This window comes from Pleurodeles waltl, chromosome 6, assembly GCF_031143425.1.
Source record: "Pleurodeles waltl isolate 20211129_DDA chromosome 6, aPleWal1.hap1.20221129, whole genome shotgun sequence".
NCBI classification, from domain to species: domain Eukaryota; kingdom Metazoa; phylum Chordata; class Amphibia; order Caudata; family Salamandridae; genus Pleurodeles; species Pleurodeles waltl.
Window position 1 is genome coordinate 431,745,707 of NC_090445.1, and position 24,052 is coordinate 431,769,758.

At 48.2% G+C, this 24,052-nt stretch overlaps 1 protein-coding gene across 10 annotated transcripts in view; it reads right to left on the bottom strand.

The window, feature by feature from the left end:
- LOC138299844 (zinc finger CCCH domain-containing protein 11A-like) overlaps nt 1-24,052 on the bottom strand; it is a 273,758-nt gene that overhangs the window by 169,561 nt on the left and 80,145 nt on the right. For 5 of the 10 annotated variants that reach the window (XM_069238464.1, XM_069238454.1, XM_069238456.1 and 2 more), the window contains exons 8-10: nt 19,001-19,096; nt 2,514-2,597; nt 969-1,076 (exon numbers count right to left, since the gene is read on the bottom strand). In XM_069238464.1, coding sequence (XP_069094565.1) covers nt 969-1,076; nt 2,514-2,597; nt 19,001-19,096 — 288 coding nt within the window. The remainder of the gene's footprint in view (nt 1-968; nt 1,077-2,513; nt 2,598-19,000; nt 19,097-24,052) is intronic. The other 5 variants (XM_069238458.1, XM_069238460.1, XM_069238459.1 and 2 more) reach the window with 3 other exon arrangements.

Below are 24,052 nucleotides of genomic sequence, written 5' to 3' on the forward strand. Positions count from 1 at the left end.
GACGACGGGTCATGGGCAGAACACTCCAAGGACACAGTTTCCCTGTCCGTGAGTGGGGGTGGGGGGTAGAAAACAGAAGTGCACTGTCACCTGGTGTGAGCAGTAAAAATAATGCTGCCAGGCAACAAAACCCATTTCTTTCCCTGTCTGCATTCTTGCAGGCAGTGAAACGGAGGTTGTTCTTACCAGGAGTGGAGAAAAAACACCTTCCACTGCAACCAGGCCCAAAACGTGTTCATTTTTAGGTTCCCCATGTGGCACTGGGGTACCCACATTAGGCGGGGGAGGGGGAAATGAGGCCTCTAGGGTCTGTGAAGGCTCAGAAACAGGAGTCTACCTCCCCATAAAAAATAATAATACACCACTAGGGGGTGCAGCGCTTGGTGAGGGAGGGGGGGGGGCCTCAAAAGGTACACCCCAACCCCCCACCCAACAATTATTTTTTTAATTTGCTGGCTCACACAATGGTGGCTCCCCTGGAACACCTAACAAAAGAAAAGTAAACATATGAGTGTCCCGGGCAGGCACCGGGACACCCCACCCCCCAAAATAAATATATATATATTTTTAAATACAAAGGAAGAACTTAAGGAGCCACTTATTCATTGCAAGGAGCGCCCCATAATGTCCTTCAAGGGCTTTTAAAACTTCTCTTGTTATAGTTTGGTAATGCTCCTAGAAGTGGTAGGGGCTCCAACAAGCACGTTTATGCTATTGTGGGGGTTGCAGGGAGTACTTTTTATTTTAAGCAATACTGGAAGGAGCATGTCAAGGGCGCGAGTGATAGTTACTTGACAAATGTCCGTGGTTTTGTTTGTTTAAAACAATATGTTTTAACTGACATTTTCACCCAGTGAATGAACATACACACAACATGGATTGTGCTATGCTAGTCTGTTATCCAAGCCTCTATCTTGTGGCATATCCTGCAATACAGAAAACAGCACACTATGTGTGGCCATTGTTACCTGGGTTGGAGGATAAGGTCACAGTTCTCATCACAGACCGGATATTCTTTTCAATCTTTGGGAGGCCCTGCTTTGGCACTGCAGCAGTGCAGACAGATGGTGAGGTTCCTAAGGAGAGCCATCACAAAAGCCAAAAGAGAAAGAAGGCATACCTTAATTAGCTCACACAGCATATGCACATATTATGGTGCACCGCATAGAGAAGGAAATTGTTGGGAAATACACACAAATACAAGGGTATGTTGCAGCATTTACATAAAGCTGGAGCAAAATGTACACAGAGTATTAAGTGTCACATCACAGGATCAGAATAACAGTTTAGAGTGATGAGAGTCACACTGTGGAGCAACACAAGAGTCACAGTGTGGTGCAACACATCCAGACAGTACAAAAAAAAAAACTGAATGGAATGTACACAAAGTCACAGACTGAAGAATGAGACGGACACAAAGACCCACACTATAGAGCAGTGGTCTTCAAACTTGCTAATGCCGAGCCCCTCCCAGTGGAAAAAAAATAGATCGGGCCCCCCTCAGAATTTTTCACAACTATTCTATTAAGTTAGCAATGTTTAAATAAGTCTAGACTTATTTAAACATTGCAGTTAAGTTCTGTTACCTTTTTTACAAGTGCAATAAACATATTTCTTCTTTAAACAAAGCACTATTATATGCATAATCTTTCTTTTGGCCAGAGCCTGGCGCCCCCATTCATCCCCCCCGCCCCGGGATCATTTGAGACCCCCCTAGGGGGGCCCGCCCCCCAGTTTGAAGAACCCTGCTATAGAGGAACAACAACACAAACTTCGGAGAACCAACTGCAGTTCCTATGCCTTGGATGCCCTCTGGGGATGAGTGTGCACTTCCAGCTAAAGGCAGGCCATTCTCACTAAGCAGAAGCTCTGCATATGATTAGAATGGTGACAACTCACCTAGCTTGGGGTATGTCAAATATATCAGTTTAGTGGCTGCATTTCTGAACACAAGTATTCTGGAAATCCTTTCCCATGAAGAAATCAAGAATGGGGAGGAGGTCACCACACAGAAACAAAACTCCTGAACCACCTTCCCCGGTAGCTCAAGAATTTTGTTTCACATTAGGACACAAAATGTGTGTAACTAGGGGCATTGAATTCACTCACTATTGCTAAGCTCCATGATGTAGATACAAGTGTCCCTTTCTCTCACCTGTGACCTGCCCCAGGCTCATGCTGCCACCCTTGCAAGTGGCAAAGCACAGAACTATGGTCTTTAGCCAGTACAAGGTAACAGTGAACAGTTATGCTTAAACAATTAAAGATACAAAGTGGTTCGGGATAGTCCAGCTGAAAAGACCCTTTAGCTTATGCAGTGGTTTAAGTTTAAGTCACCAAAACAGGAATCTTTTCACAGGTATAGCAAAGAATGCTTAGAGCTGCGTTGGTTTTGCTTCTATAGTTATGGTCAACAGTCTGCAGCTCAATCATATCATGCTGGGCAACAAATGAAGCATAGGGAGAAATGTCATAGCTCCACTACTGTCAGCCGGACATTTAGGAATACTCACCACTGCCCAACGGGTTTGCATGCTCAGTCAGATTTTTTGGCTTGCTTTGACGCATACTTCTTATTCCAACGTTTATGCTGCCACCTGGAGAGTAGGACAGATCAGGCAGATTTAAGGGCTTCAGATGTCTAAGTCTTTTGCTCATTGCTTAATTGTCATTCAAGCACAACAAAAGAATGTACAACACTGGAATAGTTCACAACACTGGAATAGTTCAAGTAAGTCAGTGCTACACAAGCAACGCCTTGAAAAATCTGAAAGAACTTATGGAAATGCACATTGGTAGGATCACACGACAAGCTTTCAAGATAGTTGTTTAGTTGTTAATGTCTCAGATTAACTGTCTGCAAAAGCACAGCAATCCTGGTTCATCCAAGCCTTGAACTCTTACTCTGCTTCACAACTGCTCTCAATCTTTTTTTTCTTCACGTAACACATTATACCTATTCGAGGTTCGCGCTAGTATTCTGTACTGATATTTATACAAGCATACCATGTGTTGAGCAATTTTTCAGAATATTTGTATTGTCTACAAATACTGTAAAAAGTAAAGCTTTGAACAGTCATGTTACTCCTCAAACACTTAAATGTAACACCCTACCCTCACCCATCTAAAGACTAAGGTTTCTAAGTGTGAACATTCTGTGAGCCTTGATCCATTTTCCACTAATTGTGTTCCAGTTGCAAAAGTTATATGCTACGCTAGGTGCTTTTATGGAAGCAAATCTCTGCACTTCAATTCCTCTACTGTAACAGATTCCACAAATGAGGGACTGTATACGTAACTGAAGGTCAGCTCTGTACAAGTTGGCTTACGCCTATGATTCAGAATATAGCTTGGTACAAATAGAACATAAAACAATTTATTTACAGTATGTCCTCTGCTCTCTCTCGCAGGACTCCTTGGAAACTGGAATCCAAAGAGCCGATGAGACAATCACTTTTCAAATTTGTTATTTTTTCAACAGTGACTAACAATACAACAAATGTGGAAAAAATACAAATAAGAAGCACAACTCATCAGCTGTGGTTTCATTCATAGTTCGGATTAACCCCTCGGATGCCTGGTACGTAATTGTTACGTCCTGGGCAGCACCGCTCCGGTACCCAGGATGTAACTGTTACGTCCTGCACCCAGCCCTCGGGGAAAGCGCTGGCTCTCCCGGCCCAAGGGCCTCCTCCCCTACTCCCCCGAGCAGGACTGGAAGGGGCATCGCTTCCCCTTCCACTCCCGCCTCCTCAACCCCATTGTAAAGAAATGGCTCCCTGTTGCAGTTACCCCCCACTTTTTGCCTGATACTGATGCTGACTTGACTGAGAAGTGTGCTGGGACCCTGCTAACCAGGCCCCAGCACCAGTGTTCCTTCACCTAAAATGTACCATTGTATCCACAATTGGCACACCCTGGCATTCAGATAAGTCCCTTGTAACTGGTACTTCTAGTACCAAGGGCCCTGATGCCAAGAAAGGTCTCTAAGGGCTGCAGCATGTCTTATGCCACCCTAGAGACCCCTCACTCAGCACAGACACACTGCTTACAAGCCTGTGTGTGCTAGTGAGAACAAAATGAGTAAGTCGACATGGCACTCCCCTCAGGGTGCCATGCCAGCCTCTCACTGCCTATGCAGTATAGGTAAGACACCCCTCTAGCAGGCCTTACAGCCCTAAGGCAGGGTGCACTATACCATAGGTGAGGGTACCAGTGCATGAGCACTGTGCCCCTACAGTGTCTAAGCAAAACCTTAGACATTGTAAGTGCAGGGTAGCCATAAGAGTATATGGTCTGGGAGTCTGTTTTACACGAACTCCACAGCACCATAATGGCTACACTGAAAACTGGGAAGTTTGGTATCAAACTTCTCAGCACAATAAATGCACACTGATGCCAGTGTACATTTTATTGTAAAATACACCACAGAGGGCACCTTAGAGGTGCCCCCTGAAACTTAACCGACTGTCTGTGTAGGCTGACTAGTTCCAGCAGCCTGCCACACCAGAGACATGTTGCTGGCCCCATGGGGAGAGTGCCTTTGTCACTCTGAGGCCAGTAACAAAGCCTGCACTGGGTGGAGATGCTAACACCTCCCCCAGGCAGGAGCTGTGACACCTGGCGGTGAGCCTCAAAGGCTCACCCCTTTGTCACAGCCCAGCAGGGCACTCCAGCTTAGTGGAGTTGCCCGCCCCCTCCGGCCACGGCCCCCACTTTTGGCGGCAAGGCTGGAGGGAACAAAGAAAGCAACAAGGAGGAGTCACTGGCCAGTCAGGACAGCCCCTAAGGTGTCCTGAGCTGAAGTGACTAACTTTTAGAAATCCTCCATCTTGCAGATGGAGGATTCCCCCAATAGGGTTAGGATTGTGACCCCCTCCCCTTGGGAGGAGGCACAAAGAGGGTGTACCCACCCTCAGGGCTAGTAGCCATTGGCTACTAACCCCCCAGACCTAAACACGCCCTTAAATTTAGTATTTAAGGGCTACCCTGAACCCTAGAAAATTAGATTCCTGCAACTACAAGAAGAAGGACTGCCCAGCTGAAAACCCCTGCAGCGGAAGACCAGAAGACGACAACTGCCTTGGCTCCAGAAACTCACCGGCCTGTCTCCTGCCTTCCAAAGATCCTGCTCCAGCGACGCCTTCCAAAGGGACCAGCGACCTCGACATCCTCTGAGGACTGCCCCTGCTTCGAAAAGACAAGAAACTCCCGAGGACAGCGGACCTGCTCCAAGAAAAGCTGCAACTTTGTTTCCAGCAGCTTTAAAGAACCCTGCCAGCTCCCCGCAAGAAGCGTGAGACTTGCAACACTGCACCCGGCGACCCCGACTCGGCTGGTGGCGATCCAACACCTCAGGAGGGACCCCAGGACTACTCTGATACTGTGAGTACCAAAACCTGTCCCCCCTGAGCCCCCACAGCGCCGCCTGCAGAGGGAATCCCGAGGCTTCCCCTGACCGCGACTCTTTGAACCTAAAGTCCCGACGCCTGGGAGAGACCCTGCACCCGCAGCCCCCAGGACCTGAAGGACCAGACTTTCACTGGAGAAGTGACCCCCAGGAGTCCCTCTCCCTTGCCCAAGTGGAGGTTTCCCCGAGGAATCCCCCCCTTGCCTGCCTGCAGCGCTGAAGAGATCCCGAGATCTCTCATAGACTAACATTGCGACCCCGACGCCTGTTCCTACACTGCACCCGGCCGCCCCCGCGCTGCTGAGGGTGAAATTTCTGTGTGGACTTGTGTCCCCCCGGTGCCCTACAAAACCCCCCTGGTCTGCCCTCCGAAGACGCGGGTACTTACCTGCAAGCAGACCGGAACCGGGGCACCCCCTTCTCTCCATTCTAGCCTATGTGTTTTGGGCACCACTTTGAACTCTGCACCTGACCGGCCCTGAGCTGCTGGTGTGGTGACTTTGGGGTTGCTCTGAACCCCCAACGGTGGGCTACCTTGGACCAAGAACTGAACCCTGTAAGTGTCTTACTTACCTGGTAAAACTAATCAAAACTTACCTCCCCTAGGAACTGTGAAAATTGCACTAAGTGTCCACTTTTAAAACAGCTATTTGTCAATAACTTGAAAAGTATACATGCAATTTTGATGATTTGAAGTTCCTAAAGTACTTACCTGCAATACCTTTCAAATGAGCTATTACATGTAGAATTTGAACCTGTGGTTCTTAAAATAAACTAAGAAAAGATATTTTTCTATATAAAAACCTATTGGCTGGATTTGTCTCTGAGTGTGTGTACCTCATTTATTGTCTATGTGTATGTACAACAAATGCTTAACACTACTCCTTGGATAAGCCTACTGCTCGACCACACTACCACAAAATAGAGCATTAGTATTATCTATTTTTACCACTATTTTACCTCTAAGGGGAACCCTTGGACTCTGTGCATGCTATTCCTTACTTTGAAATAGCACATACAGAGCCAACTTCCTACATTGGTGGATCAGCGGTGGGGTACAAGACTTTGCATTTGCTGGACTACTCAGCCAATACCTGATCACACGACAAATTCCAAAATTGTCATTAGAAATTGATTTTTGCAATTTGAAAAGTTTTCTAAATTCTTAAAAGACCTGCTAGGGCCTTGTGTTAGATCCTGTTTAGCATTTCTTTTAGAGTTTAAAAGTTTGTAAAAGTTTGAATTAGATTCTAGAACCAGTTGTAGATTCTTAAAAAGTATTCCAACTTTTAGAAGCAAAATGTCTAGCACAGATGTGACTGTGGTGGAACTCGACACCACACCTTACCTCCATCTTAAGATGAGGGAGCTAAGGTCACTCTGTAAAATAAAGAAAATAACAATGGGCCCCAAACCTACCAAAATACAGCTCCAGGAGCTTTTGGCAGAGTTTGAAAAGGCCAACCCCTCTGAGGGTGGCAACTCAGAGGAAGAGGATAGTGACTTGGAGGACAATTCCCCCCTACCAGTCCTATCTAGGGAGAACAGGGTCCCTCAAACCCTGACTCCAAAAATAATAGTCAGAGATGCTGGTTCCCTCACAGGAGAGACCAACACCTCTGAAATCACTGAGGATAACCCCAGTGAAGAGGACATCCAGTTAGCCAGGATGGCCAAAAGATTGGCTTTGGAAAAGCAGCTCCTAGCCATAGAAAGGGAAAGAAAAGAGATGGGCCTAGGTCCCATCAATGGTGGCAGCAACTTAAATAGGGTCAGAGATTCTCCTGACATCCTAAAAATCCCCAAAGGGATTGTAACAAAATATGAAGATGGTGATGACATCACCAAATGGTTCACAGCTTTTGAGAGGGCTTGTGTAACCAGAAAAGTGAACAGATCTCACTGGGGTGCTCTCCTTTGGGAAATGTTCACTGGAAAGTGTAGGGATAGACTCCTCACACTCTCTGGAAAAGATGCAGAATCTTATGACCTCATGAAGGGTACCCTGATTGAGGGCTTTGGATTCTCCACTGAGGAGTATAGAATTAGGTTCAGGGGGGCTCAAAAATCCTCGAGCCAGACCTGGGTTGATTTTGTAGACTACTCAGTAAAAACACTAGATGGTTGGTTAACTGGAAATGAAGTGTGTGACTATGTTGGGCTTTATAATTTGTTTATGAAAGAACACATTTTAAGTAACTGCTTCAATGAAAAGTTGCATCAGTATCTGGTAGACCTAGGTCCAATTTCTCCCCAAGAATTGGGAAAGAAGGCAGACCACTGGGTCAAGACTAGGGTAACCAAAACTTCCACTGGGGGTGACCAAAAGAAAGGGGTTACAAAAACTCCCCAGGAGAAAGTGGGTGACACTAGAAACAAAGAAAAAGAGTCCTCTGTAGGCCCCCAAAAACCAGAACAGGTGGGTGGGCCCCAAGACACAACCCAAAACAAAGGTGGGTACCAGGGTAAGAACTGGGATGCCACTAAGGCATGGTGCCACAACTGTAAACAGTCTGGGCACCACACCAAGGACACTTCTTGTCCCAAAAACAAACCCCAGAACAAAATTCCAGGGGTAACCAGTGTAGCCATGGGAGATGACTCCTCAGATGAGGAGGTCTTCATAGCCTTCAACTGGAAACAGGGCCCAACAGGTGAGTTGGAGATTCCAGAGGGAAGTAGACACTTCCACCACCTACTGGTGAATGGAATCCCAACCACTGCCCTGAGAGACACTTGTGCCAGTCACACTATTGTGCATGACAGGCTGGTGCTCTCAAACCAGTACATCCCAGGTGAGACTGCCAGGGTAAGAGTTAGCCTAGACAGGGTCACTAAGAGGCCTGTGGCTTTAGTACCCATAGAAGTGGGTGGCACTCTTAGCTGGAGAAGGGTAGTAGTCAGTACAGACCTCCCCCTTGATTGTCTCCTTGGAAATGACTACCCAGAGGTTAGTCAGAGCCCAAGAGAGGAACTGGTCCAGTGCCAGTCCTCTCCCAAGGATTCTGGAAGTCCTGCCTCTGCAGTAAATGCAAGCAGGCCCCAGAAGAAGAAGAAAAGAAAACAGAGTAGGAAGGGTGGACAACCTTTAGCCAAGGTTACAGCAAGCCAAGGAGATTCTGCTCCAGTAGGGGAGAACTCCAAAAATGGCCCTGATAAAGTCCAACCTGACCCACAAGAAGTCCTGGCTAGTCAGGCAACTGTTAAACCTGAGTGGGTGGCTCCTCAGCTAACAGAAGAAAGAGTGGAAGAAGGGTGTTTACTACAAGATGTGGTAACCCCCCACTCTAATACAGCAGACAGGCAACCTGAACCCAAAGAGGCCTGTAACTTAGCCCCTTCCCTTTTAGGTGAAGAGCTAAAGGTGTGGTTCTGGGCACTGACAGCTGTCAGTGGCCTCTGCTGGGTGTTAGCCTTTATGGCTGCACTATCCTTAGCATGGTGGTCTGACCCCATGCCAAATAGCAAGTTAGGCCCCCTGACCCTATTGGTCATGGTGGGGTTACTCCAGCTCTGGGTAACCTCTCTGGGTAAGCTAGGGGTAACCCTGGCCAAGATAAGGTTAGCAGAGGTGGATACCTCTAAGACCAAAATAGAAAGAATGGGTGGAGACATTGAAGAGGCAGACAAGAGGCAATTCAGACTAGGTCCTATCACTGTGGAAGTAGGTCAGTTCCCCAAAGGGAATGACCTGAACAGAAGGATGTAAGGCAGAGTAGGCCCTGCAACTAACCAGCCTATTTCTCCTACTCTTCCTCGCCTGACAGACTAGGAAGACTCTCCCAGCTTGGGCTGAGTCTCCTGGCCTGTGGGCTGGGGGGGGCTTGTGTAAAGAAATGGCTCCCTGTTGCAGTTACCCCCCACTTTTTGCCTGATACTGATGCTGACTTGACTGAGAAGTGTGCTGGGACCCTGCTAACCAGGCCCCAGCACCAGTGTTCCTTCACCTAAAATGTACCATTGTATCCACAATTGGCACACCCTGGCATTCAGATAAGTCCCTTGTAACTGGTACTTCTAGTACCAAGGGCCCTGATGCCAAGAAAGGTCTCTAAGGGCTGCAGCATGTCTTATGCCACCCTAGAGACCCCTCACTCAGCACAGACACACTGCTTACAAGCCTGTGTGTGCTAGTGAGAACAAAATGAGTAAGTCGACATGGCACTCCCCTCAGGGTGCCATGCCAGCCTCTCACTGCCTATGCAGTATAGGTAAGACACCCCTCTAGCAGGCCTTACAGCCCTAAGGCAGGGTGCACTATACCATAGGTGAGGGTACCAGTGCATGAGCACTGTGCCCCTACAGTGTCTAAGCAAAACCTTAGACATTGTAAGTGCAGGGTAGCCATAAGAGTATATGGTCTGGGAGTCTGTTTTACACGAACTCCACAGCACCATAATGGCTACACTGAAAACTGGGAAGTTTGGTATCAAACTTCTCAGCACAATAAATGCACACTGATGCCAGTGTACATTTTATTGTAAAATACACCACAGAGGGCACCTTAGAGGTGCCCCCTGAAACTTAACCGACTGTCTGTGTAGGCTGACTAGTTCCAGCAGCCTGCCACACCAGAGACATGTTGCTGGCCCCATGGGGAGAGTGCCTTTGTCACTCTGAGGCCAGTAACAAAGCCTGCACTGGGTGGAGATGCTAACACCTCCCCCAGGCAGGAGCTGTGACACCTGGCGGTGAGCCTCAAAGGCTCACCCCTTTGTCACAGCCCAGCAGGGCACTCCAGCTTAGTGGAGTTGCCCGCCCCCTCCGGCCACGGCCCCCACTTTTGGCGGCAAGGCTGGAGGGAACAAAGAAAGCAACAAGGAGGAGTCACTGGCCAGTCAGGACAGCCCCTAAGGTGTCCTGAGCTGAAGTGACTAACTTTTAGAAATCCTCCATCTTGCAGATGGAGGATTCCCCCAATAGGGTTAGGATTGTGACCCCCTCCCCTTGGGAGGAGGCACAAAGAGGGTGTACCCACCCTCAGGGCTAGTAGCCATTGGCTACTAACCCCCCAGACCTAAACACGCCCTTAAATTTAGTATTTAAGGGCTACCCTGAACCCTAGAAAATTAGATTCCTGCAACTACAAGAAGAAGGACTGCCCAGCTGAAAACCCCTGCAGCGGAAGACCAGAAGACGACAACTGCCTTGGCTCCAGAAACTCACCGGCCTGTCTCCTGCCTTCCAAAGATCCTGCTCCAGCGACGCCTTCCAAAGGGACCAGCGACCTCGACATCCTCTGAGGACTGCCCCTGCTTCGAAAAGACAAGAAACTCCCGAGGACAGCGGACCTGCTCCAAGAAAAGCTGCAACTTTGTTTCCAGCAGCTTTAAAGAACCCTGCCAGCTCCCCGCAAGAAGCGTGAGACTTGCAACACTGCACCCGGCGACCCCGACTCGGCTGGTGGCGATCCAACACCTCAGGAGGGACCCCAGGACTACTCTGATACTGTGAGTACCAAAACCTGTCCCCCCTGAGCCCCCACAGCGCCGCCTGCAGAGGGAATCCCGAGGCTTCCCCTGACCGCGACTCTTTGAACCTAAAGTCCCGACGCCTGGGAGAGACCCTGCACCCGCAGCCCCCAGGACCTGAAGGACCAGACTTTCACTGGAGAAGTGACCCCCAGGAGTCCCTCTCCCTTGCCCAAGTGGAGGTTTCCCCGAGGAATCCCCCCCTTGCCTGCCTGCAGCGCTGAAGAGATCCCGAGATCTCTCATAGACTAACATTGCGACCCCGACGCCTGTTCCTACACTGCACCCGGCCGCCCCCGCGCTGCTGAGGGTGAAATTTCTGTGTGGACTTGTGTCCCCCCGGTGCCCTACAAAACCCCCCTGGTCTGCCCTCCGAAGACGCGGGTACTTACCTGCAAGCAGACCGGAACCGGGGCACCCCCTTCTCTCCATTCTAGCCTATGTGTTTTGGGCACCACTTTGAACTCTGCACCTGACCGGCCCTGAGCTGCTGGTGTGGTGACTTTGGGGTTGCTCTGAACCCCCAACGGTGGGCTACCTTGGACCAAGAACTGAACCCTGTAAGTGTCTTACTTACCTGGTAAAACTAATCAAAACTTACCTCCCCTAGGAACTGTGAAAATTGCACTAAGTGTCCACTTTTAAAACAGCTATTTGTCAATAACTTGAAAAGTATACATGCAATTTTGATGATTTGAAGTTCCTAAAGTACTTACCTGCAATACCTTTCAAATGAGCTATTACATGTAGAATTTGAACCTGTGGTTCTTAAAATAAACTAAGAAAAGATATTTTTCTATATAAAAACCTATTGGCTGGATTTGTCTCTGAGTGTGTGTACCTCATTTATTGTCTATGTGTATGTACAACAAATGCTTAACACTACTCCTTGGATAAGCCTACTGCTCGACCACACTACCACAAAATAGAGCATTAGTATTATCTATTTTTACCACTATTTTACCTCTAAGGGGAACCCTTGGACTCTGTGCATGCTATTCCTTACTTTGAAATAGCACATACAGAGCCAACTTCCTACACCCATCTAATGACGTCAGCGTGTGATAGCGCACTGACATCATTAGAGGCCGCCCGACGCGCTAGAAGCCATTTGCTTCAAGCGCGTTGTGGGAAAAGAAGGTACGTTTCTCCTCTGATCGGGATAGGGGGTGGGGGGGAAAACTTCAAAATAAGCATCAGTTTTCCTTTCCCTCAATGCGTGCCCACTAGGCACCAGTGATTTTGTTTTGTATGCATGTGTGTTTTTTCTGTGTGGGAGCAGGGGCATAGAAGCCACGATGGCACCAGGGATGTGTGTGTGTGTTTTTTTTTTTTTTTTTTGTGTGGGGCCCTTGGGCAACGGTCACCCCCCCCCCCCCCCCCCAAGTGGTGGTGGTGGATGATGATTGATGATGATGAAGAAGAAAGAGGAGGAGGAGAAGGAGGGATGTGGGGGGGTTTGAAGCCACAATGGCACCAGGGATGTGTTATTTGGGTTTTTTTTGGGTGGGGGGGTGACCCCTTGGGTAAGGGTCACCCTCCAAAGGTTCTTGGTCCTTTTTAGATGCAGGGTAGTCCTCTGAGGCTTCAGAGGTCTCTGGACCCTGGGGAATGCGTCACTGCTGCAGTTTTTCTCGCAGTGGGGATACAGGCCGGTAGGGCTGAGGCCAGAGCAGTTGATGTCTTCTCCATCTTCTCTGCAGGGCTTCAGGTCAGCAGTCCTTCTTCGTCTTCAGGTTGCAGGAATCTATCTTCCTCGGTTCTGGGGAACCCCTTAATACTGAATTTAGGGGTGGGAGGGCAGTAGCCATTGGCTACTGTCCTTGAGGGTGGCTACACCCTCTTTGTGCCTCCTCCCTGAGGCGAGGGGGGGGTGGGGGGGGTAAAGGACATCCCTATTCCTATTGGGGGAATCCTCCAAAACCAAGATGGAGGATTTCTAAAGGCAGGGGTCACCTCTGCTCAGGGCACCTTAGGGGCTGTCCTGACTGATGGGTGACTCCTCCTTGTTTTTCTCATTATCTCCTCTGGACTTACCGCCAAAAGTGGGGGCTGTGTCCAGGGGGCGGGCATCTCCACTGGCTGGAGTGCCCTGGGGCATTGTAACACGAAGCCTGAGCCTTTGAGGCTCACTGCTAGGTGTTACAGTTCCTGCAGGTGGGAGGTGTGAAGCACCTCCACCCAGAGCAGGCTTTTGTTTCTGTCCTCAGAGAGCAGAAAGGTCCCACCCCAGTGGGGCAGAAACTCGTCTCAGTGGCAGGCTGGTTACTTACCTCTGTGGTTTTGTAGTACTCCCAGCTCCCCTCTACACATTCCACTTACCTAGATGGGGGTCCTGTATTTGCATTCCATTTGTTTTTATTATCTGGCTTTGGCTCCCCCCTAGAGTCACTGTCTGTTTGCATTTGCACTGTTTTCCATTGCTTTCTATGCCTATTTCACCACATGGGGTCAGAAACTCGTCTCTCAGCAGCAGGCTGGCACAGACTAGTCAGTCCTGCACTGAACAATTGGGTAAAATAAAGGGGGCATCTCTAAGATGCCCTCTGTGTGCATTTTTTAATAAATCCAACACTGGCATCGGTGTGGGTTTATTATCCTGAGAAGTTTGATACCAAACTTCCCAGTATTCAGTGTAGCCTTTATGTCTTCTCAGCACAATAAATGCACATTGATGCCAGTGTGGGATTTACTGTAAAAATACACCATTGGCTACTACTCCCCAGACCTGAAACACATCCCTAAATGTAGTATTTAGGGGCACCCAAGAACCCAGGAAATCAGATTCCTGCAACCTGAAACAAGAAGGGCTGCTGACCTGAAAGCCCTGCACAGACGACGGTGACAACTGCTTTGGCCCCAGCCCTACCGGCCTGTCTCCTGACTCGAAGAAAACTGCAACAGCGACGCATCAAACCAGGGACCAGCAACCTCTGAAACCTCAGAGGACTGCCCTGAACCAAAGGACCAAGAAACTCCCGTGAGCACAGGCTCCGCTCAACAACAGCAACATCTTTGCAACAAAGAAGCAACTTTTAAAGAACTCACTATTCCCGCCGGAAGCGTGAGACTTCACCATCTGCACCCGATGCCCCCGGCTCAAACTCCAGAGAACCAACACCACAGGGAGGACTCTCAGGCGACTGCGACCTCATGAGTAGCCAGAGGCGTCCCCCCTGGACCCCCACAGCGACGCCTGCAGAGAGAATCCAGAGGCTCTCCCTGACCGCAACTGCCTGTAACAAGGAACCCGACGCCTGGACCAAGCACTGCACCCGCTGCCCCCAGGACCTGAAGGAACCGAACCTCAGTGCAGGAGTGACCCTCAGGTGACCTCTGCCTAGCTCAGATGGTGGCTGGCCCGAGAAGCCCCCCTGTGCCCTGCCTGCATTGCTAGAGTGACCCCCCCACCCACCTCCTCCCAGGTCCCTACATTGATTTCAATTACAAACCCGACGCCTGCTTTGCACACTGCACGCAGCCACCCCTGTGCCACTGAGGGTGTGTTTTGTGTGCCTACTTGTGTCCCCCCACTACTCTACAAAACCCCCCTGGTCTGCCCTCCGAAGACGCAGGTTCTTACCTGTAGGCAGACTGGAACCGGAGCACCCCTGTTCTTCATTGACGCATATGTGTTTTGGGCACCTCTTTCACCTCTGCACCTGACCGGCCCTGAGCTGCTGATGTGTTAACTTTGGGGTTGCCTTGAACCCCCAACGGTGGGCTGCCTATGCCCAGGAACTTAGACTTGTAAGTGTCTTACTTACCTGATAAACGAACCATTACTTACCTCCCCCAGGAACTGTTGATTTTTGCAGTTTCCACTTTTAAAATAGCTTATTGCCATTTTTACTAAAACTGTGTATGCTATTGCTCTAATTCAAGGTTCCTAACTTACCTGTGTGGAGTTCCTTGCATTTTATGTATTTACTTCAAATCTTGAACTTGTGGTTCTAAAAATAAATTAAGAAAATATATTTTTCTATATATAAACTATTGGCCTGGAGTTAAGTCTTTGAGTGTGTGTTCCTCATTTATTGACTGTGTGTACAACAAATGCTTAACACTACCCTCTGATAAGCCTACGGTTCGACCACACTACCACAAAATAGAGCATTAGAATTATCTAATGTTGCCACTAACTTACCTCTAAGGGGAACCCTTGGACTCTCTGCACACTATCTCTTACTTTGAGATAATATATACAGAGCCAACTTCCTACACCAACCATGATGAGTACTTCACCTGTGGCTGTTTGGGGTCAAGTTGTTGAAGTGTGCAAACCTCTGTGCATTTTAGATTACAATAAGCACATGAGTGGTGTTGATAGAGTAGATCAGAGGTTAGAACCCTACACTGCTGTTCGTAAGTCGTACATGTGGTACAAGTAGTTGGCTGTCCATTTGTTCAATCTGGCAAATTATAATGCTTTTATTGTGTTTAAAGATTGTTCCCCTGAGTCAAGGATGAAATAAGTTACATTTCAGGAGTCAGTGATAGAGAGCCTTGTTATGGTGGATCATCCAAGAGTTCCTAGAGTAGCAGTTGTGGAGGAAGTGGCTAGATTGAAAGATCATCACTTTCCTGATCAGTTTCCTCCCACTCCCAAAAAAGACATTCCCGCTAAGAAATGTAGTTTGTGCCCGACCAGGTATCTGGATGGAAAGCCAGATGTACTGCCCGGACTGTCCTTCAAAGCCTGGGCTGTCTGTGGCAGGCTGTTTCAGGAGTTACCACACACAGAAGAACTACTGGGAACTACCGTGAGGGTAAACTGCCATTATATATTTTCATATGGTCAGTTTCACTGTTGGCATTACTGTCATGTATTTAGTTTGAGCTTTTGTGTTTGTAGTTTCAAAAACAAAAACAAACTGATGGTGGTGTGCGTGGGGTGGCGCTTGGCTGTCTGTGTTGCATGGGGTGGAGCTTGGCTGGCGGTGTGCATGGGGTGACCCGTGGCTGGCGGTGTGCATGGGGTGACCCTTGGCTGGCGGTGCCAGCAAAACGCCAGTCCACACACTCCCATCAGCTGGTATGATTGCTGTATAAGGCATGTGGGCGTTTGTAAGTGATGGGCCCTTGAATGGTGCTGTCCGTTGATGCGAGTGTTGTCGTGTGCTGGGCCTACGGCTGGTGGCGTGAATGGTCTTGTGTATGTCTTGTATGAAAGGTGTGTGAATGGACTGTAAAGCGGTTGGTGTCTTGACGCAGCTATACAGCTCACGAGCTGCGAGTCATTGGTTCAGTTTTTTGGCCTTTCAGTTATTAACAGTGCATTTTACTTTTGTTAAATCTCTTCTTTAAACTTTTTTATCTACTGAACCATCACTTACCCTCGTGCCAAATCCAACCAGTATGTGTGGTAAAAATGACAAAACCTGCTACGCTGTAATCAGGCGTACTGCACACCCATGACACGCTAGGTGTCTCGGGTGGGACCTGGATGATGAAGCATGCCACCAACTTGGTTGGTGGGCAAGGGGTCTTTTTAACATAACCTAAGTGCGTTTCTTTTCACAATTTTAGTCTTTGGAACATCACAGAAGTATGTGGACACATTCAAATGATATATTGCAAAACTACCCGTGTTTTTATGAGGAGGAGGGGGGGGGGGGGGGGGCGGGCAGAGAGGCACCTATGTTTTTGGTCCCAGGTGTGGCCTTTATCTAGGGAAACTTACCAAACACAGACATTTTTTTAAAAACTAGACACCCCAAGAAGTCCAGGGAGGTGTGGCTCGCCTGGATCCCCCAACATTTTCTGACTCCTCTGAGAACCTCAAAATTTGCTTAAAAAAAACATATTTTCCTTACTTTTCTTTGTAGGGTCACCGCTCCGGCACAATTTTTCCTACCACCCAGCGTTCCCCTCAGTCTCCCAAGTAAAATGATACCTCACTTGTGTGGGTCCCCAAAGCAGAGTCAACCTAAAGAGGTATGAAAGAAAAATATGGGCTTATCAACTCGCTGTGCTATCCCCTCAATCTCTACATGTTTTTGGCCTTTTTCTCATGCAGGCACCTGGGCCACCCACACAAGTGAGGTTTAATTTTTATGGGGAGACTTGGTGGAACACTGGGTGGAAGGAAATTTGTGGCTCCTATTAAGTTCCAGAACTTTCTGTCACCAAAATGTGAGGGAAAAGTTGTTTTTTTTGCCAAATTTTCAGGCTTGCAATGGATTCTGGGTAAGAAAACACTGGGGGAATCAACGCAAGTCACACCTCCCTGGACTCCCTTGGGTGTCTAGTTGTCAGAAATGTTTGGGTTTGGTAGGTTTCCCTACATGGCTGCTGAGTGCAGGACCAAGAACTTTGTCACCGAAGTGTGAGGAAAAGGTGTTTTTTTTAGCCAAATTGAGGTTTGCAAAGGATTCTGGGTAACAGAATCTGGTGAGAGCCCCACAAGTCACCCAATCTTGGATTCCCCTAGGTGTCTAGTTTTCAAAAATGTGCAGGCTCGCTAGGTTTCCCTGGGTGCCAGCTGAGCTAGAGGCCAAAATCCACAGATAGGCACTTTGCAAAAAACAGCTCTGATTTTCAATGTAAAAAGGAGATGTATCCATGTTGTGCTTCCTGTCGTGAGCATTAGGCCTAACCACGCAAGTGAGGTACCATTTTTATCGGGACACTTGGGGGAACACAGAATAGCAATTATTGCCCGTGTCTTTCTCTACATTTTTTCCTTCCAAATGTAATACAGTGTGTAAAAAAGACATCTATTTGAGAAATGCCCTGTAATTCACATGCTAGTATGGGCACCACGGAATTCAGAGATGTGCAAATAACCACTGCTTCTCAACACCTTATCTTGTGCCCATTTGGAAAAACAAAAGTTTTGATACCTATTTTTCACTCTTTATATTTCAGCAAATGAATTGCTGTATACCCGGTATAGAATGAAAACCCACTGCAAGGTGCAGCTCATTTATTGGCTCTGAGTACCTAGGATTCTTGACGAACCTATATATTCCTGCAACCAGAAGAGTCCAGCAGACTTAACGGTATATTGCTTTAAAAAATATGACATTGCAGGAAAAATTAGAGTAAAACGTTTGGAAAAATTGCTGGGTTTTTTCAACTCAATTTCAATTTTTTGTATTTGTTATTTTCTGTAGTAAACCCTTGTATGATCTTCACAAATTACCCCTTGCTGAATTTTGTCTACTTTTCAGAAAATGGTTAGCTTTCTGTGATCCAGCATTGGTTTCACACCAATTTCTGTCACTAACTGGAAGGAGGCTGAAAGCACAAAAAATAGTAAAAATGGGGTATGTCCCAGTAAAATGCCAAAATTGTGTTGAAAAATTGGGTTTTCTGATTCAAGTCCGCCTGTTCCTGAAAGCTGGGAAGGTGGTGATTGTAGCACTGCATACCCTTTGATGATGCACTTTTCAGGCAAAAAAACACAAGCCTTCTTCTGCAGCCCTTATTACCTATTTTTTTGAGAAAATCGAAATGGTTCACTGTATTTTGTGTAATTTCTTTGTCTCATTGAGGGGAACCCACAAAGTCTGGGTACCTCTAGAATCCCTACGATGTTGGAAAAAGGACGCAAATTTGGCGTGAGTAGCTTATGTGGACAAAAAGTTATGAGGGCCTAAGCGCGAACTGCCCCAAATAGCCAAAATAAGGCCTGGCAACTGAGGGGAAAAGGCCTGGCAGTGAAGGGATTAAACAAAAGACTTGCAGTATAACCAATCACTAAAACAGTGGAGACAAACCAGTGCTGTTTCTCTATGTATTATTTAATAGGTGCAACAGGAAAAAAGAAAAACTTTAGTTGTGCACTCCGAATACCACCTCTTTTCATACCAATCTCTCTCTGACATGGCCAGGTGCACAACAGATGGTCATGTTAAAGAACTTTAAAACAAGACCAATTGTCCAGCTCTGCAGCCCATCACGGTGACTACAACTGCAGCAAAAACAAACAAGTGTTACTTACCCTTTCTCTTCCACACAAAGCTCATAACTTGCCACCTACACTAAGATCTTGAGTAAGTTATACCTGCACAACAGTTTTGTTACTCAAGTATTCGATCAAAAGGAAGACATCACAATATCAATACACTACATGCAGTGTCACAGGCTTCCTTCTAGTGGGACCAGCCCTTACCTTTCTTTGATGGGGATCGCATTCGAGGGGAAAGAACCCCTTTTCTGGTATGCTGCACATGTACTTCATCTTCGGAAAAATGATCTGAAAACTGATCTGAAACAGGAAAAACGCAGGTTGGGGAAGGGGCATTTACAGAAAGTGAATATCGCAGTGGCTTAAAGAACATTGTTCTCTCTCCACTTGAGAATACCTAAGCAGTGCTCTCTCTCCAAGGTGGCACCATATCATCTAGGACTGCTTTGCAATTGTTCAGATAAGAATTGCAGAGAGGCTTGATCAGGACATCAAAAGAGAAAGCATGGCAGAACTAGGCAAATATTACTCTGCATGTGGAATGTACAGCTGGAATAGAGTATGGTATTTACTAGGCGTTGAAGCAATGGTCAAGAAAGGATTGCATAAGTACAATCTTAACATAATGTGACTATTCAGTTTATCAACTAGTGAACGCTGAAATTCGGATTCTACCAGATAGGAACACACCTCCTAAACTGATGAAGTAATGAAAAAAGCTCAGCATCTCACCCCCCTCCCTTCCTGCATGCCACTTAAGGTCACATCTCTGCAGCATCTACTTTCTCTCTTCTCCCACAGGAATCATACGAAAAAAAGCACATACATATTTGCTACGTATTGCTTTAAGCCAAAGTACGCAATACCAGATCTTGGACTTCTAAGGAACGAGTGTATTGAGGACACCTTGCACACATACTGTAGGAAAGTACCCTCTTTTTTGGCCTGGTTACCCTTATTTTTTGCCTGCTATCAGTGTGCTTAGACTGTTTTCACTGGAATCCTGCTAACCAGTACCACAGTGATTGTGCTCGCTCCCTTCAAATTTGGTTACCCTGGACTTTTGCGCACTCCACAAGTGGCATACTGCAGTCCCCTTGTAAGTTTCTAGTATATGTTATTTAGGTACCCAGGGGACAAGGGGTCCCACCATAGGCTGCAATATGTACTATACCACTGTATGGAAATGCCTCCCTGGTTACCCCCCTGACTTTTTGCCTTTGCTGATGCTAAGTTTTGATTAAAAGTGTGCTGGGATCCTGCTAACCAGGCCCCAGCACCAGTGTTCTTTCCCTAAACTGTACCTTTGCTTCCACAATTGGCACCGCCTTGGCACTCCGATAAGTCCCTTGTAACTGGTACCCCTAGTACCAAGGGCCCTGATGCCAGGAAAGGTCTCTATGTTATGCCACCCTGGGGACCCCTTACTCAGCACATACACACTGCCTCACAGCTTGTGTGTGCTGGTGGGGAGAAAATGACTAAGTCGACATGGCACTCCCCTCAGAGTGCCATGCCAACCTCACACTGCCTGTGGCATAGCTAAGTAAACCCTCTAAGTAAACCCTCTAGCAGGCCTTACAGCCCTAAGGCAGGGTGCATCATACCACAGGTGAGGGCATATGTGCATGAGCACTATGCCCCTACAGTGTCTAAGCAAAACCTTAGGACATTGTAAGTGCAGGGTTGCCATAAGAGTAAATGGTCTGGGAGTTTGTCAAACACAAACTCCACAGTTCCATAACGGCTACACTGAAATCTGGGAAGTTTGGTATCAAACTTCTCAGCACCATAAATGCACACTGATGCCAGTGTGGAATTTATTGTAAAATGCACCCAGAGGGCATCTTAGAGATGCCCCCAGAATACCAATCCGACTTCTAGTGTGGGGCTGACCAGTTTTCTGCCATCCTGCCACAACCAGACAAGCTGCTGGCCACATGGGGAGAGTGCCTTTGTCACTCTGTGGCCAGGAACAAAGCCTGCACTGGGTGGAGGTGCGTCACATCTCCCCCTGCAGGAACTGTAACACCTGGTGGTGAGCCTCAAAGGCTCACCCCCTTTGTTACAGCGCCCGAGGGCATCCCAGCTAGTGGAGATGCCCACCCCTCGGGCCACTGCCATCTCTTTTGGCGGCAAGGCTGGAGGAGATAATTAGGAAAACAAGGAGGAGTCACCAACCAGTCAGGACAGCCCCTAAGGTGCCCTGAGCTGAGATGACCCCTGCCTTTAGAAATCCTCCATCTTAGTTTTGGAGGATTCCCCCAATAGGATTAGGGATGTGCCCCCCTCCCCTCAGGGAGGAGGCACAAAAAGGGTGTAGCCACCCTCCAGGACAGTAGCCATTAGCTACTGCCCTCCCAAACCTAAATACTCCCATAAATTTAGTATTTAGGGGCACCCCAGAACCCAGGAAATCAGATTCCTGCAACCTGAACTAAAGAAGGAGGACTGCTGACCTACAAGCCTGAAGACGACAACTGCTTTGGCCCCAGCCCTCCCGGCCTGTCTCCTGACTCAAAGAAACCTGCAACAGCGATGCATCCGAGAGACCAGCGACCTCTGAAGCCTCAGAGGACTGCCCTGACCCCTAGGACCAAGAAACTCCTGTGAGCAGCAGCTCTGCTCAACAGCCTGCAACAAACTTGCAACTTTTATTCAACTTTAAAGACTTCACTATTCCCGCCAGAAGCGTGAGACTTCACACTCTGCACCCAACGCCCCGGCTCGAGATCCAGAGAACAAACACTACAGGGGGGACTGCGTCCCCGTGAGTAGCCTGAGACAACCCCTCCTGGGCCCCCACAGAGACGCCTGCAGAGAGAATACAGAGGCTCCCCCTGACCGCGACTGCCTGTAACAAGGGACCCAACACCTGCAACAAGCACTGCACCCGCAGCCCCCAGGAGCTGAAGGAACCGAACCTCAGTGCAGGAGTGACCCCCAGACGACCCTCAGCCTAGCCCAGGTGGTGGCTGGCCTGAGAAGCCTCCCGCTGTGCCTGCACCACTAGAATGACCCCCGGGTCCCTCCATTGAAACCTATTCAAAACCAGACTCCTGCTTTGCACACTGCACCCGGCCACCCCTGTGCCGCTGAGGGTGTGTTTTGTGTGCCTACTTGTGTCCCCCCAGTGCTCTACAAAACCCCCCCTGGTCTGCCACCCGAGGACGTGGGTACTTACCTGCTGGCAGACTGGAACCGGAGCACCCCTGTTCTCCATAGGCGCCCATGTGTTTGGGGCACCTCTTTGACCTCTGCACCTGACCGGCCCTGAGCTGCTGGTGTGGTAACTTTGGGGTTGCCTTGAACCCCCAACGGTGGGCTGCCTATGCCCAAGAACTTAGACTTGTAAGTGTCTTACTTACCTCACAATCTAACCAATCCTTACCTCCCCCAGAAACTGTTGATTTTTGCACCTCCCCCAGGAACTGTTGATTTTTGCAGTGTCCACTTTTAAAATAGCCGATTGCCATTTTAACAACAACTGTATATGTTATTGCTCTAATTCAAAGTTCCTAACTTACCTGTGTGGAGTACCTTGCATTTTATGTATTTACTTCAAATCTTGAACTTGTGGTTCTAAAAATAAATTAAGAAAATATATTTTTCTATATAAAAATCTATTGGCCTGGAGTAAGTCTCCTTATTTATTGCCTGTGTGTGTACAACAAATGCTTAACACTACCCTTAAATAAGCCTACTGCTCGACCACACTACCCCAAAATAAAGCATTAGAATTATCTAATTCTGCCACTGGCTTACCTCTGAGGGGAACCCTTGGACTCTGTGCACACTATTTCTTACTTTGAAATAGTATATACAGAGCCATCTTCACACAACCACCCTTGGGAGCCCATGCAAAATGTGTCTGCAGGCCTGCCATTGCAGCCTGCGTGCAAAGGTGCATGCACCCTTTCACCAGAAGTCACTACACCAGGTCACTGAAAGTCACCCCATTCAATTCTGCCACTTTGAAAACAAGATGTGCAGTGGCTCCTGGGAGCATATCAATCAATCAATCAGGTGTTTATTAAGATCAACTACTCACCCACAAAGGTTCTCAAGGTGCTGCAGGTGAAGGGCCTGTAGCGTCCATTAGTGAGGTGATACTTTGAAAAGCCATGTCTTCAGTTCCTTTGTGAAGTTGATGATGGGGGTAGTTAGTCTGAGGTGAAGCAGAAGGGAATTCCATGTGAGTGGCCAGGTGAGGCAGGTGACATCAGTGACCCCCTTTGATATGTGGTCACTGTGAAAATTGACCAAACCCCCTGTTAGAGCTATTTAGGGACCCTTGCGGGTGGGTCTCCAGATTTGGCGTGCAAGACCCCACCAGGACTCCTTTGCAACATCTACTTCTGGTCACCGGAACCGCAAATTGACACTTCAGGAACCGATAAGACTGCAACTCCCGAGACGACCTCGCCTTGCAACATTGTTTCCCTGGCTTCTTCCAGCAACTGCAACATTTCCCCATCCCTGCATCCTCTGGGGTTGGCAAGACTTCAGCTGCACTAGGAAGCAAGAAGGAATCTCCCTTGGAGTGATGGAGTCACTCACCTGCATCCGCAGGTACCTACAGCAACGACTACCGGCTGTGTGGATCTGCTCCCCTCTGGAACTGCGTGGGTCCTGCAACACACGTGGTGGTCTGAAATGGTCCTCTTTCCCCTCTGTCCACTCTGGGAGACAGTGAGCTCTTGCCTCTCCTTGCATGACAGTACCCCTGTGCACCGTGACTCTTGCAGTAACCAAAGCTTGTTGTGTCCTGCTTCAAGGGATCTTCAGGCTCTATGTAGCCCGGGCCCCAAGCTATTCATCCTTGCAGGGACAATCTCTCCTCTGCTGACCCAGCAACGTGAGACTCCTCTCCAGGTGTACTGATTGGGCCTCACTGCAACCTACTGTGCCTGCTGCCAGTGGGTTGCTGTCGGGACTGCAACTGCTTCTGCTGGCTCTCCCAACGGCTGAGGGTCAGCTCAGTCTCCCCTACAAGGGTCGAGTCCCCTGCACCTTGCTTTTCGTCTTCAGTCTTGCAGTTCTTCTTTTGCTTCCTCTTGCATTTACCAAGGCTTGTTTGGTGGTTCTAACCATTGATCATCTGCAAACCGGTAACCAATGTGGGGCATCATCTGCACTGCTCCAAGGACTACTCTGCAGCTCCTGGGCTCCACGGCTGATATTCTCCTTCCCCTATCGACCTGGATCTTCATCCACAGAAGGGTGGGTAGTGGCACTGCCCCAAGTGTAAGAAAA